This window comes from Rhinolophus hipposideros (assembly GCF_964194185.1).
Source record: "Rhinolophus hipposideros genome assembly, chromosome: 12".
In the NCBI taxonomy this organism is placed as follows: Eukaryota; Metazoa; Chordata; class Mammalia; order Chiroptera; family Rhinolophidae; genus Rhinolophus; species Rhinolophus hipposideros.
In genome coordinates this window covers 27,341,330-27,360,040 of record NC_138058.1, presented here as the reverse complement: position 1 = coordinate 27,360,040, position 18,711 = coordinate 27,341,330, and the positions used below count along the sequence as shown (strand labels likewise).

General features: G+C 33.5%; 1 protein-coding gene across 1 annotated transcript in view; it reads left to right on the top strand.

Annotated features, from left to right (window-relative positions):
* The window catches only part of GMCL1 (germ cell-less 1, spermatogenesis associated), a 39,396-nt gene that overhangs the window by 3,476 nt on the left and 17,209 nt on the right, over positions 1-18,711 (top strand). The window contains exons 2-9 of the mRNA XM_081069283.1: positions 2,495-2,618; positions 4,688-4,784; positions 5,866-5,963; positions 8,100-8,212; positions 8,835-8,900; positions 10,845-10,929; positions 13,105-13,195; positions 17,434-17,571. Of these exons, the coding sequence (XP_080925409.1) occupies positions 2,495-2,618; positions 4,688-4,784; positions 5,866-5,963; positions 8,100-8,212; positions 8,835-8,900; positions 10,845-10,929; positions 13,105-13,195; positions 17,434-17,571 (812 nt within the window). The remainder of the gene's footprint in view (positions 1-2,494; positions 2,619-4,687; positions 4,785-5,865; positions 5,964-8,099; positions 8,213-8,834; positions 8,901-10,844; positions 10,930-13,104; positions 13,196-17,433; positions 17,572-18,711) is intronic.

The following is an 18,711-nucleotide window of genomic DNA, read 5'->3' as shown; positions in this document are numbered from 1 at the left end:
AATCTAGAGACTACTTTGGTTGGAAGAAACTTTGTTCCATTATTCTCTTCCATAATTTCCTTTATCCTGTTATCTTTGTTTTCTCTTTATTGGACCCCTCTTAACTGAATTTTGGATTTCTTGGGTTGTACTTCTTTCTCTTTTCTTTTTTCCTTTCTAGGTCTTTTTTGCTTTATGTTTGAGAAATTTCCTTAACTTTGTCATTCAGCCTCACTTTTGGCTTTTTAATTTCAGTAACCATGTTTTTAGTGTCTAAGAACTCTTTTTTTTTTCTTGTTCTGAGTAATCCTGTATTAGCATCCTGCTATTTTATAAATGTAATATTCTCAGCTCTCTAGATGTTTTAATTAAGAGTGTTTTTGTTTGTTTTTAAGTTCTCTTTTCCCTGAATTATGTTTCCTCTGGGGCCAGTTTCTTTTAATCATCTTTAGTAGTCTTAATTTTCCTCAGGTTTGGTGGTCCTTGGTTGTCTGCTTACATTTAAGAATGAGCAACTGAGGTGTGTGTTTGTGTCGGGGGGGTGGGGGGTGAGGGGGTGGAGGTGTGTGGTGTGTTTTGTTTTGAGTAATTAGATCCATTTCTATTAAACCTCTCCTTTGAGTAAGACGACTGACTACTAAGTTAGATATGGATGGGGCATGCTTTGTTTTAGAGCAAAGATTCCCAAACTTTTGTTTACAATACCCTTAGTGCCTCAGTAATTTTTTTCGTAGTGCCTCTGGTTCTAAAGAAATACCATATAGTTAGGTCCAAACAACTTGATAGTAGTGGATTGCAGGGTATCTGAACGATGTTGCTGTGTTTCCTTCACATTTAAAATACTCCACATGCTTACCTGAGTTTGCCATGGTGTTCCAGGTGCTTTGACACACAGTTTGGGGACCGTGATTTAGGGTGAATAGGTTGGGAGCTACTAGGCATTTCCCATAAGCTAGAATGAGGATTGTGTCGTCTGGGCACCAACACCAATACTATAAAGTCTTAGATCTTCTTGATAGATTTGTTCTATTTCTCTCTAGAAAAACCTTGGAATCTTCATGCCTGAGTTATTTATACTCTGTGATCATAGAGAATGGAGAAGGCCATTAAGGGGACAAGTTGCCCCATTTTCTGCCTCACTTCCAACTTTTGCCTTTTATTTCCCCTGAAACATCATTCTCCCAACACACACACAAATGCACACGCACACGCACGTTCTGAAAGGCAGATGGGCTTCAGCCTTCATTCTAGACCTTCGTGATATTTTTAGGACTGTGGGTTTCAGTGCTCTTTCCATTCCAGTTTATTTTCTAACTTCCAGATCCATAGAATTCTCTCATCGGGTGATAAGCCCACCCTCACCTTTTTACTATTGTGGGCTTATTCCTTTCTGTACTTTTATTCTTTTACTGTAAGTTGGGGAGAGTGCTATCCGGAACCGGAAACTCCATTGTCTCATTTATTTCTCACGGTAACCCCATGAAGTGGATGCTACTATATCTTTACATCTGGGGTAACTGCGCTGCGGGTGAAGCTGGGACCCAAATCCAAGTCTCTCCACCACCAAAGCATGTGCTAGTTTTACTGACTATTGGAAAGAGATGCTAAATACACTGGTTCAAGACACCATCCAAAACAATTACGTCATTTTTAAAAAGATTAATTTTTTTAACTACTAGGAAAGCTGTCAAGATTGGCCAGAAATCAGCCTCTACCTAGGGCTTTTCTTACTTACTGGACCATCTCAAGGAATGATTATCAAACTTAAAAAAAAAAAAAAAATTCTTCGTGTAAATGAAATCTTACACAGAAGATGTTTACAGATAAAAGATGTTTACAGATAAAATATGTAATGTTGCCCTGATTGAACTTAGGTTGGGAAGCCCAGCATTCACTTTTTGGCTGTCCCTTGTGGCCGCTAAGACACTTTTCCATTGAGCGTAGTTTTGAAAACCTTTGGTCTAAGGCTGCAAATCAGTTGTCCAATGGTGGAGGGGCGAGGGCATTTTAACTAGGTTTTAGAATACTTTGGTACCAAAATAAGATAAAATGTAAATTATTTTTAATTGAATGGATGAAATTTTTGCTCATGTTCTCCATTTTGTAGTTGTGTAGCGGTCAGTTGTATTGAGATCCTCCATAGTGCTGATTTCTAAATAAGGAAATAAGTAAAAATGACTCTGACTTATCCTAATTTATTGAATGCGTAATTCACTTAATTCAAAAATCAAAAATTGCAAAAAGATGTACAGTGAAAGGTCTCCCTCTCATGCTGCTCCATCTATCCACTATTACCTTTTTTGGGAATAGAGTATCCCAGGGATAACCACTATTGTTAGTTTCTTATGTACTCTTTCATACATGAACAGATTTAAATATATAATAAATATCCCTCTGTCCTTTTATACAAGTTGGCTCTATTTAATAGAGTTGAACAAAAGTATTTTGAGTTATGTACAAAATGAGTAAAACATTCAGTTTTACACATATATAACATTTGCATTTCTTTTAACAGGAAAAAATTAAAGAGTACATCCAAATATATTTATCAAACATTATTTTTGAATGGTGAAAATAGTGACATTAAAATTTGTGCTCTAGGAGAAGAATGGAGCTTACACAAAATATATTTATGTCAAGTAAGTATTTTATTTTTCTATTTGAGTAACCAAGGTAGTCATTAAAAAAAACTCAAACTCTTTTTTTAAATTAAATTTAATGGGGTGACATTGGTTAATAATATTATATGAGTTTTAAATGTACAATATTATAATATGTCATTTGTATATTGCATTGTGCACTCATCACCCAGTTTAGTCTCCTTCCATCACCATATAATTGACCCCCTTTACCCTCTTCTACCTCCCCCCATCCCCCTTCCCCTCTGGTAACCACCAGTTTGTCTGTGTCATTGAGTAAAAAAGAACTCAAACTCTCTTAAGTCATGTTCTTATTGCATTTCACAGTAATCTTTTGCGTGAACAGTGGGTAAGTCCTGTCTTTTGATTTAAAAAAGCCTTGTTTTCTTAGAAATATGGCTAACATTGTTAGTGAAAATTTAGTTTGGTCTAGAAAACAGGTTTTGAATTTGTCATACCAGCTTAGCAATACCTTTTTATTTTATAATAATAATCACCATTTCATTAAGGTGCTTATTTTAGTGCCTTCTGTTGACAAAAGGGAAAAAGTTACAGAGAAAAACGTTTCAAGTTAAAATTGCTGAATTTGTTTATTTTGTATGTGATTTTTTTTACTTGGGTAAATTCAGCTGAAATGTTGCTTTGTAGTCAAGATTAAATGTGAATGGAAAGTTATTGACACTTACTCTTCCTTCTCTTCTGGAAAATGCAGTTAAATTGAAGATAACACCAAAAAAGTACATAGCCTAAGTCATTTAGTTTATACACCTTTTTGATTTCTGTTCTGAAAATATTAACTATCATTATAGAGATTTAAAGCTTTCAAAAGAAAAAATGTTGCTCTAATGGCTCAAATATTTTATTCACTTATTTTTAAATCAAATCTGTCTATTCTTTCTTCAAATCATTGTTCTAGGCACTGGGAATATAACTGAACAATTCAGTTCTTATCCTGTGGAGCTTATATTTTCCTTCTCTTTTTCATCGTTTGACAATAATTACCAGTAAAACAGTATAGTTTAAGATTCTTCAGTAGAAATATTTGAAAGGAGTTTTTTTCTGATGTTTTCATCGTAATGTTTTTTATTAATTTTTTGAACAGTTTTACTTCTCCTTAATGTGTATAGATAGCCTGGAGACTGTATCAGAATATTGGTCTCAACTTGAGGATATGGTCCACTGTACTTTCTTTTGAATCTCAAAGCAGTTTGTGAATTTAAGGATGAGAATGCCTCTGCTAAGGCTTTCCCTCTCAAGAGAAATAGATTGATTATAGTGCAAGCCACATGCTAATATAGAAGCTCCCAAGGACAAAAGTAATGTTTTATTTATACTTTATTTACAGTGCCTTATATATGCTAAGGACTCAGTAAAATTTTTAAAATAAATTAGCTAGTACTTGATCCATTCCAAAATCTAATATGCAAGGTGCCATCTAGAAAGTAACTAAAGACTTCATCTATTCTGCTACCTTTCCAAGAATTCAGGCCCATTCTCGAATTTTTTGATTAGATAAAACTAAACTTTGGATTTTCCCTAATTTCTTGGTGATCCTGTTAATGTCAGCTTGGGGCTGGTCTGGAACCTTTACAGCCACTGAGGTGCAGAAAGGATTTAACAGTTTGAGAGCTTTTAGTCTATTGTTTTCCTCAGTACATTTTTATATATTCAACCTTGTGTGTTGTCATATGTTTATGAGATACTTAAATTTATAAGTTTGAAAGTTATAATATTGAGAAGGAAAACATATACATGTAATATACTCAAAAATTGTTTTAACTAAGTAAAAACTTAATGAGGTTCAAATAATAGTATAGGAATTCAGATAGTGATATGAGAATTTGGTTTAGTTTTCATTAAATTAGTACTAAACTGAAAATATTTTGATATACCTAAAAGTGTGCTTATTTCAATTTCTTTTCTCCTATAGAGATTTGGCAATTCTTTTTCTTCTGAAATAATAGAATGGATTAGTTTCCATAAAACAGTTGTCTTAAAATTAGAAATGGGGAAATAATTTGGAAGACAGAAAGTACTGGATAATTGTTGATTTTTTTCTTTCTTTTAAGTCTGGCTACTTTTCTAGTATGTTCAGTGGTTCTTGGAAAGAATCCAGCATGAATATTATTGAACTGGAGATTCCTGACCAGAATATTGATGTAGAAGGTAACCACCACCATAATTATTACCACTATGCAAAATCATAAAAACACAACCTTTTTATTCTTTTGGTAGAAAGTAAATATTTTCTTCTAACCTTGTAAGCTAGAAAAAGCTCCATTTAATACCCCAAGGCGACAACATTATATTGATTTACTCCATAGTTTATCAGTTCTGTTCTGCCTGTCCCTAATCTTTTTAGTCATGTGGGCCAAATCAATCTGTTTACTTATGTTTATAAATAATATCTGCCTGGGATATGGAGGGTGTAGAGTGAAGGAAGGAAAAGTATGACCATTTATTTATATAAAAAAGCTGGTAAATAATATTTATTATTCCCTATATATGAAGACCTTTTCTGGGAACAATAGGGTACAAATTTTATAATCAGTATTGATTTAGAGCTGTTCTTAGGTGAGGAACCTGAGGCCTAGAAGATTTAAGGGACTTATTTTAGGTCTCAGAGCAGTTTAGTGAACCTAGATCAGACTGTAGTTCTCCTAATTGATATTCTAGTGCTCCTTTTGCTCCCTCTTTGATAGCCCAAGTGGAAGTACCTAGTACTCAACTACATAGGCAAAGAGAAAAGTTAAGAATGTTAATAAAGCAAATCACGTGGGACATAGATGTGAGGAGCAATGGAGAGAAGGATGAGCAGGCTTAGCTAGCTGTGGTGGCTGGGTGAGACTGTGACGTGGACGGAACCATCAGCTATTCCACACTACCCAGTGGGGAAGCACTGAAAACACCAAGGGTGAGGTTATCTTTGTGTCTGTGTGCTGTACTTAATGATTGGTCTCCTCAGGGTTTCTTTATAAAACTGTTTCCGACCACTAAGGTCAAGATTAGATGTAGAAGAATCCAACTCGATTTGGTAAAATAAATGGAAATTTATAGCATAACTATTAAATTAGCATCATCAGTCAGTAACCATTACTAGCATTTTAATTAGTGATACTTCTCTTATCCTTTTAAGTACATACTAGATTTAGACATATGTCCTAGTGTGTGCAGACAGTTGTTGTTATTTTTATAATACTCATATATAGATTATTATTTCATTCTACATGTGTGCTTTTGCTTTCAGCCCTGCAGGTTGCATTTGGGTCACTGTATCGAGATGATGTCTTAATAAAGCCTAGTCGAGTTATTGCTATTTTGGCAGCAGCATGTATGCTACAGTTGGTAAGTATGCACATTATTCAAACAAAGGATCACAGTTGTATCTTTGTTTGAAGTATCTATTCCAAAAACAAAAATTTTTACAATTTTTATATTAAAAATGAAATGTATAAATATGCCATTTGTGATGTCACTTAAAATACTTAACCCAAAGCAATTTATTATGACTGAAAGGGTCATGATGTCTGTCTATGTAAGATGAATGCAAGCTATTTCTGTGTAGATATGTAAGAATGATTGTAATGTAGACAAAATTTACTTGTCTAAGTCTATTTACAGATTTCTATTCATTAATGACTTATCTTGACTGTTATGAAACAGATAGCTTATAGTTACTAATTTATTTAGCTCATGGGTTTGAAAAAAATCCAGTGATTACTATGTAAACTTTTTCTTAATTATGAAATAATTATGTGTAAACTACATAAATGTATGTAATCTGTTGGTAGAATGACAGATTTGTTCATTCAACAGAATTGTATTGAGCAATGTGCCAAACTAGGTATAAAGATCCAAAGGTAAATTCAGATATAGTCTCCACCTTCAAAAAGTTCACAATATGATGAGTGTGAAGTCGGGGAGGAGGCCAGACCCAAGTAAAGGAAGAGCTGTCCAATATTATAGTACGATAATAAACATCCTGTAGGGTTTAGTGGATGCACAAAGCAGTTAGTTCAACCAGGTGGTGTCAAAAGAGGAAGTTGTGTTTGAGGTTTTGTCTTGAAAACTGAAAATATATTTCTTTTGCAAAGTAAGAAAAAAAGGGAAAGGAAGAGCATTTCAGATATTAAACTAAGACCTAGAGATATGCAAACGGAGGATTGGAGAGTCTGAGTGGAACATGGCTCCAGCATAGAATATAAGAAGGATTGGGGAGAGAGAGGCAGAGGCCAGATCATGAAAGTCCTCTCTGTACCTTTTAAGAAGTTTAGACTTTATATGTAAGTACTTTTGGAAGATTTTAATCAGTGGAAAGACAAAGTTATGTTTCAGAAAGAATGCTCCAGGCGCAATGTGAAGGATGGATTGAAGGAAAGAAGAGTACAAATCCTATTTCAATAATCCCAGTGAGGGCCTAAATTAAGGTTCTACAGTAAGGTCAGCTAAATAAGCTATTGCACTAAGAATGGAGAGGAAACTTGAATACCAGAGAGGTTAAGCAGGGATAATCCAGCTTTACCTGGTGACAGATGAGATATTAATAGGAAAGGGGAGGAGTCTGGAATGACTTCCAGGTAAGTTTAAAATCCTAATGGAGTCAATGTTTTATTTTGATCTTTAAAAAACTTAAGTTCCCTTTTATGTGGCATTTGTATACTGATTTATTTGAAGCATTAGTTAATAGTTTGTTAAATATACTTGGTTGAAGTCATTTTATTTTTAAAATGTTTTGATCCTTTCAATACTTATTTCTACTAAGTATACTTTATTTTCTAACTTTAGTTCTGTTTTGGTTTTGTTCTAAATCCACTTCCTTCATTATCTTTATGACTTACCTATTTAACTTAATAATATACTTGCATGAATATATTTCAGAAATTTGAGTAAAAAGTGGCAGTATTCTTTCCATATATTGAATAATGTTAGTTCATTTGAGATCTTCTGTATAAACGTTTTAGATTAAATTTCAGTGTAAATTTAAAACAATAATATATTTGATTTAGGTGCATCTCTTACTTGTTGATAGGTGTTTTAAACTTTAATAAACACTTTCTGATGATTAATAGTTTACTTGCCTAGCCCATCAATCACATAGTCAGCTACCAGTAATTGACTATGTAAAGAGGTCTTAATTCTAAAGGAACTGGCAAAACAGACAGAATAACATTTAAATTTGCAAAGGTCTCAGGGAGGGGAAGAATAAAAAAAAAAGAGAATAGCAATATTCATCTCTACCTTACTGCTTTTACCCCCTCTCTTCCATTTTCAATTCCAAGTATTTGAATACTTGCTCAATTTTTCCAGTATTTTTCCTGGACTTATAAAAAACTTAGGCTTGCTACACTTAATGAGCTTTACTTTCTTTTCTTGCTTTTTCTTTTTCTTTTTTTTTCACTTTTAAATATATGAAAGCACATATTCAGACCTAATTTTTTCCCACATGAAATGGGCCTTTCCAGTGCTTATTTATATTTACAGGATGGTTTAATACAGCAGTGTGGTGAAACAATGAAGGAAACAATAAATGTGAAAACTGTATGTGGCTATTACACATCAGCAGGGACCTATGGATTAGATTCTGTAAAGAAAAAGTGAGTTGCCCTTTTTGTCTTTTCTTCCATCCCACTTTTGGGAATTTGGCTGCTTTGGTTTCTTAAGAGAATATATAGCTATAAGAAAGAAAGAAAAAAAGATAGGTGAATGGAATTTAGTTATTAAAAAGTCCTCTTTTACATTTGGACTAATTAGTAAATTCCTCAAAAGTGTTGTCTTTGTATGTGATCACGGGCGGGTTATACATGCTTAGAAAAACTATGGTCACTCTTTCCAGTAGATTTTTCTATCAGATTCTTTCAAGTAGTAAGTATAATAGACGTCATATCAGCAACTATTGACAATGTTTTTAACTCTTGAGAATTGCAGTACCCGTTTTCGAATAATAAAGACGGTCATGGAAATATGTAAACCCCTTCATAAAGCATTTAACACAAACTTGAAATGAGGTTTTCTCAATTAGAAATGCTCTTATTTAATATAAAGGGAATATTCCCATAATGACTGCTGACAAAAGTAATACTAAATTTTAAATTGTCAAGTTTAAAAATTTGAGCATGTCCTAGCAAGACTAATGTTATGTTTTTATTTTAACTGTAAGTCCTACTTAATAAATCATAAATATATGGTATATAATGTAATTCCATGTTTCAATTTCAGGTGCCTTGAATGGCTTCTAAACAATTTGATGACCCACCAGAATGTTGAACTTTTTAAAGAACTCAGGTATTTGAATTTTAAATAACTTTATAGTTAATCATTCTAAAATACTGTTTTTCATTTATCAGAGTATGCAAGATATATTTGTGTAAAACAAAAATATATTGCTTATGAAAAAGTGAACAATTTAATGAAAGATATCTTGACTGCATCCATGAACTGAAGAAATGCTACTCAAATTTCTTCGTTGTAAATGATATAATATATATTATGTCAACTGTTTTACCCAATTTTAATAGAAAAATTCAGTGCTGCTATAAACTTTTAGAAAAGTCTCAAGTGCTACCTCACTTTTGTTGGGCTCTTAGAGAATCTAAAAGTTTAATTTAAAAACCATCTTTACAATTGAGAAGTTTGAGGAAACTGTTGTAAACTTTTTTTTTTAATGGATGGAATTTTTTTTTTACTTTTATTTGTTTCAAGTGTGTTTTTTTCAGGATCCGTCAGCTCCAAGAAGTAGTTGTTTCAGTCTAGTTGTGGAGGGCGCAGCTCACAGTGGCCCATGTGGGGATCGAACCGGCAACCTTGTTGTTAAGAGCACCGTGTTCTAACTGAGCTAACTGGCTGTCCCAATGTTGTAAACTTTTTGAAAAGCCTAATGAAATTAAATTCACAATTAGGTTGGCCTTTTGAATTAAGTCTGCTTATTATTCCTTCCTTCCTTCTGTAAATCCTTCCAGAATGTCCACTATATATAAAGGTTCTCTGATAGGGACCATGAAGGATTCAGAGATGATTATGTCATGGTATCTGCCCTCAAGGAGCTTATTTGTAGTAATGGGGGAGTCTGAGAAATTCAGGGTTGGATGATCTTTCAGAGGCCAGTAAGCTTTACAGTCATTTTCAGACTTGCATTTCCTTGACAGTGGTGCTTCTGAGACAAGGGTACAAATGTCCCTAGTAGTAAGTGACATTCCAATGGAAATGTACAAAGCCAAAGAGTTTATGTTGCATAGCTTCCGGGGATGTCAATTTTTACTGATTGGGGTTCGGGAGATAGGGTGGCATGGGAACTGAGAGAGTTAAACACATGTACGTTTAAATACATTATGGAATAGAGAAATTTCAAATTTTTTTGACCTTTCAAAATAACATACAAGAATTAATATAAATGTTATTTTTATGGCTGGACCACCTCCTGGATTCCTGGATCTTTCCTTTTCTCTGCCCTTAAGAGGTTCTTTGGTAGGAAAGTTTGAGAGGCATTATTCTACCAAAAAAATCATTACTTAGTGATGTCATAGCATAAACAAAGCTCTGCAGTATATGTGGTTTGAAAATCATTAGAAACACTTTAATTTTTTTCTTTTATAATTTTTCATTGAGCTTTTTCAAAAGGAAGATAGATCATACTGGTCATCTTTAAAATGCAGATGCTCTTCTGGCTTTTTTTGACTTAAAGGAAAGAAAGAAAAAGGGAGGCGGGGAGGAAAACAACTGTTGGTACATTTTTACTCCAAATTTAACCTAACACGTATTTCTTGATCTTACTCTCTTTAATAATAATAAAAACACATTTTATGACTAAGCAGTTCTCTTAAGTCTAGAGTTGAAAGGTTACTTTGAATATACAGCTATTTCAATGAATTTTGACAAGTTTTTTTTTTTTTAAACATTGAATGAGGAGGAAGGAAAAGGGAAGGCTGCCATTTTATCAGAGAATACTAAACGTTATCTTATTTGGGGACCTTGCTTTAACTTGATTAATTAGCAGGTCGAAGCTCTTCGTTTTCCTATCAGTACAAAAAAAGACCTTTCATAACACACTATCTAAATGATCCATGTGTTCAAATAAGTTGTATTCTAAGATTCTTTGTCTTGGGCAAAAAGACTGATGTAATTTTTAATTCCACATTTCTTTGGATAAGAAAGATACAGTTTTCAGTTCCACCAGACTCTTTTAGCCTGTGCATGAAGATAAACTCACTACCTCTATTTTATTTTTTCTAGTATAAATGTTATGAAACAGCTCATTGGTTCATCTAACTTATTTGTGATGCAAGTGGAGATGGATGTATACACAGCTCTTAAAAAGGTATTGACATAACATAACATGACATAACATGTGTGTAAGGATATCACCTCAGTATTGATTACAATAGTGAAAAACTGGAAAGAGCTAGTGTCCAGTGATAAGGGAATGATTATAAATATAAGAAAAGTAAAAGGAAATATGCCAAAATGTTAAGTAGTCTTTACATTTAGTCATTTGGTATCATGAGTGATTTTAATATTATTCTTTAATATTGTTCTTTCCTAGGAATACATTTCTGTTTTTCCCCAGATTTGTTTTCAACAACAAACATGTTATGTTATTTACATAATCAGAAATGTTAAATGTTTTACAGTTGACTCTTGAACAACTCAGGGGTTAGAGGCACAGAAACCACCCCCTCAGTTAAAAATTGGACTCCATAAAAACTTAACTCCTAGTAACTACTAATAGCCTACTGTTGACCAGACACCTGACTGATAACATGCAGTCAATTAACACGCATGTTGTATGTTACGTGAATTCTGTATTCTTATAGTGAAGTAATCTAGAGAAAAAATGTGAAGAAAATCATAAGGAAGAAAAAATAACATTTACAATACTTACTGAAAGAAGTCCATGTATAAGTAGAACTGCACAGTTCAAACCCATGTTGTTCAAGGGTCAGTAATATATGGTTTTCAGAAATGTTTTCAGGGTGAAAAGGGAGAAGGGATTAAGAAATACAAATTGGTAGTTACAAAATAGTCATGGGGATGTAAAGTACAGCATAGGGAATATAGTCAGTAATATTGTAGTAACTGTATAGTGCCAAGTGGGTACTAGACTAATTGAGGGACAGGTATCACTTTATTAATTATATCAATGTAACCACTACGCTGTACACCTGAAACTAATTAATATAAAATAACATTGAATGTCAACTGTTATTGAAAAATAAATAAATGTTTTTCAAAGTTGAACTTTAGTTGAATTCATGGCTATCGGAGGAAATTTTCACATGTACTTTTTCTAGAAAACGTTGAAATTCTTCTTTTAAAAACTTTATGTGCACTTCAGGCATATGTTTTATGTCATCCTTTTAAAAGGTTTCAACATTTTAAATGTAATTTTAACAACTCTCTGAAGAGACAAAATGACTACTACTCTTTTTTTGTCATTTTTAACTTTTTAATAATAGTAATTATTATTATTCTATAGATACTAAGACTTAACATTCTTACAGTTACTAAGTGGCAGACTTGGGCACAACCCAGGTATTATCAGTCCTAATCTCTTGCTTTTCCCACTTCATAATTTTGCCTTTAACTTTTTCTACCCAGCATGGAGTCTGCATTTAACACAGTAGTGAAACCTGAGATTGAGACACCTTCTAGTGTATCATTGTAGTTGTTTGTTTTTATGGTAAGATGTGATTCTCGTACTATTTTTCTTCAAGGAAGTTTAGTAACTGGCTTATCTGATCATTAAAGGAGTAGTAGGCAGCTCATTACTAGCTCTGAGCCACTGGTAGCATTCATTGTTTTCTATTGTTGGAACTGCTTTTATGCCAGCAATGATAAATGCTTAGTGTGTGCCAAGCACTATTCAAAGTACATTACACATATTGTTTTACTCCTACCATATGAGGTAGACATTATCATGCTCCTTAAACAAAGGACGAAATTAAGGCCCAGAGAAATCAGGTAATTTGCCTAGCTATTAAGTAGCAGGGTCAGGATTTAAAAGTCCGTGCTCTTCTTCTTATCTATACTGGCTCTCTATACTTCTCTCTATACTGGCTCAACAGCAATAAGACAGTAAGGAACTCCTTTTTCCCTTATTTAATTTCTTCCTTTTATAATCTCACATAGTGTATAGTGAAATTGAGTTCACTGGTGAGTAGAATAAATTAGTATAAAATTGCTATGTATACATATTAAACCTTTACCTTTTAATAGTGTAACTACAGTGTGTTTGAGACCATAAATACTTTCAAGGATTAGTTTATTCCTTATCACATGGTCACCTAGTTTTTATCATTGAACAACAATTAATGCCATGATTAATTTAAATCTTGTAAGCATGTCATTTAATAGTTCTACTTCTTTCAATTGCTTGTAATGAAAATTAAGTTATTTAGGTATTTTGTTTTAAGGTGGCAGCAGTTTGAAAATGTAAAATCATAATAAGATATAATCTTGGTGTGTTTTTTTCCTTATTTACTTTTTAACCTAGTGGATGTTCCTTCAACTTGTGCCTTCTTGGAATGGATCTTTAAAACAGCTTTTGACTGAAACAGATGTTTGGTTTTCTAAGAAGAGAAAAGGTATGCCTGAAAATTTTATTGAGAACTTGTTCATTTGTTTTTTTTTTAATTGAAATTTATTAAAATCAGGCCCTGACTTATTTATAGACCTAGAGAATTTTAGAGCTGGAGAGTACCTTAGAAATTATCTAATTCAGCTCCTCATTTACACTAAGAAAATTGAGGCTAGATAAGAAAAATGCCTTGCTTAGTATTTACTGAATTATTATTCCTTGAACGAACACTATATATTGATCCCCCAAATTACTATTTTTCCCATTTTTATCTGACAGATCTTAGTGATAGCATTTGTCTTTTGTTAGACAACACTGAATTTTCCTCCAACAAATTAAACCCTGTGTTTCAGGCAGCAGTTCTTAACATGGGGGTTTGGGGGAGCTATGAACAGGCTTTGGTGTGTCACTAACCCCTAAAAGTGTATGCAAAATTTTGTGTCTGTGTGTGTTGCATTTGAGGGTACTAGGAGGGAGCTTCCATACCTTTCATGAGATTCCCAGGAAAGTCTGATCTAAAATTGGTTAAGATCAACTGCCATAGATCTTTCTTACTAGACAAAGGTGGAGCATGCAATATATTTATGTTTTTACTTTGCTAAAACAGATACAGAAAAAAGTTTTAATGCCCCTCAAGTGCAAGGAAGTAGATAAATCACAATCCTTAGTTCATGATTTTCCTAGTTAACTGTCATTTTTGGTCCATGCTTGGCTACCTTTTTTGTTTATTTTTAATAATACATTGAACCTCCAGAAATTAATCTTCAAGTACTAGATCATTAATAACTTCAGTCTACTCGTGTGCTTCTTTTCTTTTGTGTCCTTCTTTCTCCAACCACTGTCTTGAATTTTGAATTTATTATTTCCTTGTTTTAAAAAAAATAATGTTATTGCATTGTGCTTGTATGTCTTGACATACCCCTTAATGTAAGGGGTGTGCTGGTAAACTGGATCTCTGAAAAAATAATCCCTGGTTTGTAGCATTTTTTTAAATTTCCATTTTACAAATTCTCCCAACATGGCTGATTTCAAGCTACCAAGATGATATCACTAAATGCAGAGTTGGGAAGAAAACATACCATTAACTCCTGTGAACCAGTTCTAGCCAGCTTCAGCACACCCCTGGAGAGTGTATCATTTTGCTTTAATTGTTATTGAAGTATTTCATATTGTGGTCTTGATTTTCATTTCCTTAAGATAAAAATGATTGAACAGCTCTTTATGTTTATTGGCCATATAGTTCCTCTTCTGTGAAATGTCTGTTCAGATCATTTTCCTATTTTAATAGTGTATTTGTCTTTTCTTAGTGATTTGTAGGCATTCTTTATATATTCTTGAGAACCAATCCTTTGTCATAAATGTGTGGCACTTATCTTCAGTTTGTACGTTATCTTTTTTTACTTTCTTAAAAGTGTCTCTTTTGTTTAAGGGGAACAGTACCTTATTGGGGAACAGTGTATACTTCCAGGCGTTTTTTCCAAGTCAATTTATTGTCCTTTCAGTCTTAGTTGTGGAGGGCGCAGCTCAGCTCCAGGTCCAGTTGCTATTGTCGTTGCTAGTTGCAGGGGGCGCAGCCCACCATCCCTTGGGGGAGTTGAACCCGCAACCTTGTGGTTGAGAGGATGCGCTCCAACCAACTGAGCCATCTGGGAGCTCAGCGGCAGCTCAGCTCAAGGTGCCATGTTCAATCTTAGTTGCAGAGGGCGCTGCCCACCATCCCTTGCGGGACTCAAGTTGTTGAATGGGCAACCTTGTGGTTGAGAGCTGGTGCTCCAACCAATTGAGCCATCCGGGAGGCAGCTCAGCTCAAGGTGCCCTGCTCAATCTTAGTTGCACGGGGCGCTGCCCACCATCCCTTGCGGGACTCGAGGAGTTGAATGGGCAACCTTGTGGTTGAGAGCCCACTGGCCCATGTGGGAATCGAACCCGCAGCCTTTGGAGTTAGGAGCATTGAGCTCTAACCGCCTGAGCCACCGGGCCGGCCCCTTAAAGGTGTCTTTTAATGAATATATATTTTAAATTTAGTGTGCTCTTTGTGTCTTGTTTAAATAAATTTTGTAGAATTATTTTATGTAATGAGATTTCTTAGCTTAGAGCCAGATAAATTATTTTTCTATCAAGTTCATGAATCAAAAACATGTAAAGGACCATATCAATAAATCTAACTTGATTTACTAAAGGAACAAAATACTAAACTTATGTTTTAAATTATGTTTTAGTGTTACATTATGGTAATTAAAGAGGGGTCAGAGAAATTAGGGATCAGAGAAGAAAATTTAAACAAGCAGAAGGAGAGAGATAAAATCTGAAAGAGATAAAGGTAGGTGGAGAAGCTAAAAAGACAAAGGGACTCAACAGAAACAGTAGATGTTAGGTAAACGTTGACATTAACTTATGCTTTTTTGAGCTCCAGAGTGATGCGTACCACAGGAATCCATCAAGAGAGAAATGATTCTGTAGCCTAAGTGGCAGAAACAGAGAAGAAGCTGTTGGTCCACTTCTGGTTTTCTCATTGTAGGCTCTCTTCCCCGGCCTTATTAGTGTAAAAGTATACAGTTTAAGATAACTTTTCAGGGAGACATTTATTGCAGAAAGCAAAATATATGTCTAATGCTCTTCTTTTGAGGTCATTTCCCATAGCTTTAAAATTATAAAGATAATGCATACTCAAGAAATAGGACAGAAAAATCACTTATGGTCCCCTCATCCATTATATTTTGGTTTATTTCTCTTAGGTTTTCTTAATTATTAGACTTTTCAGATATATATGGATCAGGACTACAAGAAAAAATAGAAATTTAGACATTTTTTTGCAATCTTATGTATAGATTGCTATTGAATTTGGCCAGTGCAATTAGTATGGCCACATTTTGGTCAGCTAGAATCTTTAAAATGCATTTTTTAAAATTCCATGAATCCTTACCAAAGTAAATTAATCAATCTCTTCTATGCCCTTGAAAAAAAGGCTTCATGGGATAATTTCCAGATTTCTATGAGACAATCTAGAATTAGATTTTTATAACTTGAGTTCATGTGATGGAGTACCTAAGATAAGCACCTAAGCACCTATGATAAGAACATAATGGTATTCCTAGTACATCCCCATGAAGTTGGCACATTTAATTCAACATATGAAGTAGAACTAACGTTATCACTAAAAAAAAAAAAACAAAAAACGGTAAGACATGTAAATCCACAGTTCCATGCCTGTTATATAAGTAAACAAAGTTAATTATTAATTTTTAAAATGAGTTTACTACTTTCTTCCTTTGTTTGCCGGCAGGTGCCAAAGGAATACAAAAAATGTTTGGGATAAAAATTTGAAAATTGTGAAAATTCTTGTCATTAACTTGACTGTCTTTTTGCAGTTTTCAAGAAAAAATTATTTTAGTGGGGAACACCTCCTTTCTGGTTCACAGCAAACCTGTGTTCCATAGCATAGTTTGAGACACGATAGTCTTCCATCGCAACGCACAGCTTGTTTCTCCCAGTCCTTAATTGCAACAGGGCTTAGTACACTCCCATGGATGGGTCTGGTTTAATAGAAACAGACTAGGGCTTATGCATGAGGCCCTGTTTGACAGCAGTTAACTCTAGACCTTTCCCTCCCACTCATGAAGGCACACTGGAATGCAACTGGGAGTAAGTATCTATAGAAATAACCTTAAATTCTCCCTAAAAGAAAAAATTTATATACTTCTTAAACGTGAATTATTTTAATAATAAATACTACCTATGTGTTGCAAATCCATGGCTACAATGTCTTTAAAGTATTTTAATAGAGAATTAATGAATTGGCAAGTGTTCATCACATGTAACTGAAACATAAGTTCGAAGAATCCCAAGAGACATTCTATGACCTGTGTGTCTTGCAAAGACCCTTGAGTGAGGCATTTGGGCTCTTGAGTTCCACTGGAGTGTTCATTCATTGCCTTGGAGAGGGGATTCTGGAGAGACACCATAATCCTAACTATCCTCCTCAAGCATTCCTTTCCCACCTTGCTGCACTGTAAGCTCCAAAGTTAATCTCCTAGGGCTTTTTTCTAAATCTCCCCAAGTTTTTATCCACACAACTAACACAACTAAGGTTGATAAAATCCTTGAAAACTTTGAAATTAGCTTATTTGTATTCTAATAGGGGTGTGTGTGTATGTGTGTGTATCCCTGCCCATAAAAACATTTAAGAATAAAATAAATTAATAGATTTGAAAAGAATGGCTATTTAATTTAAACTATTTTTTACAGATTTTGAAGGTGTGACCTTCCTTGAAACTGAGCAAGGAAAACCATTTGTGTCGGTATTCAGACATTTAAGGTTACAGTATATTATCAGTGATTTGGCCTCTGCAAGAATTATTGAACAAGATTCTCTAGTACCTTCAGGTAAGAGAACATGATGAGATTATGATTTTAAGTAATATCTTTCTGATTATCATAGAATATACATCATAGAAAAGATTAATAAATAGAAATTATCCTTAATCCCAAGAAGGTATACATTTCTATACCAAAGATATTAGGTTGGTGCAAAAGTAATTGCAGTTTAAAAGGTCAAAAATAATTACAAAAACCACAATTACTTTTGCACCAACCTAATAAGTCATACTGTATAGGTAATTTTCTGTGTTCACATTATATATTTTGGGCATTTGCCCATATCATTAAATATTCTCTATATTTAAATAGCTATGTAGTTTTCTGTAATATGGGTGTTCTTTAATTTGATTAACCAGTACACTATTTTGGACCAGACTTTTAAAAATGACTTTTATAGTATTATTTAAAGGTTATAGCTGCTTTTTCAATTAATACTCCTTAAATTTACTTTTCTTTTTTCTTACTCTACTCTTAAACCCCATGTCAAAGCAAATGTAATATCTTCGCTAGTTATAATTTAAAATTTTTTAAATAATTACTAATTTAATTTTTCTAAGTTAAATTTCTAGTGCTTGTATAAGATTCAGTTTAGTACTATATATGCTTATAAGAAATATAAAATAGAATTCTGTTTGAAGATTTATTTGTAAATTTGTAAATAGTAATTAGAGTTATCGATTTATCTGAAAAGTTGTAATTATTTTGATACCTCAATTTTTAATATAGTTGTGTGTTTATAGATTTAAATTGTTCTTGTAATCTGTGTACTTATTTAGAAAGGTATTGAATTGAAAGCAAACCTAGAATTAACATTTCTGGTATATTTGAAAGTAACGCATTTTTACAAAATCACTTTAGCAGGTTTATAGGCACTATTTTTCTGTTAATTTTATATAAATCATTTTTATACTATTAATTTTAGAGAGCCAAGATGAGAGGATTTGTATTATATTTGCATGGTTGTGAGTTTATTTTTTAAAGACACAATTTCTCTGAGGATTATATTCCCTATAATATAGCAGTTCTACAGTAGTTTTAGTATGTGTTATACACCAGGCCCTAGCAATGGTGTGATATTAGGTGCCAAGGCCAATTACATTCTAATCATACTTTTTAAGACTCTTTAGAAATGAATTTTGAAAGAGG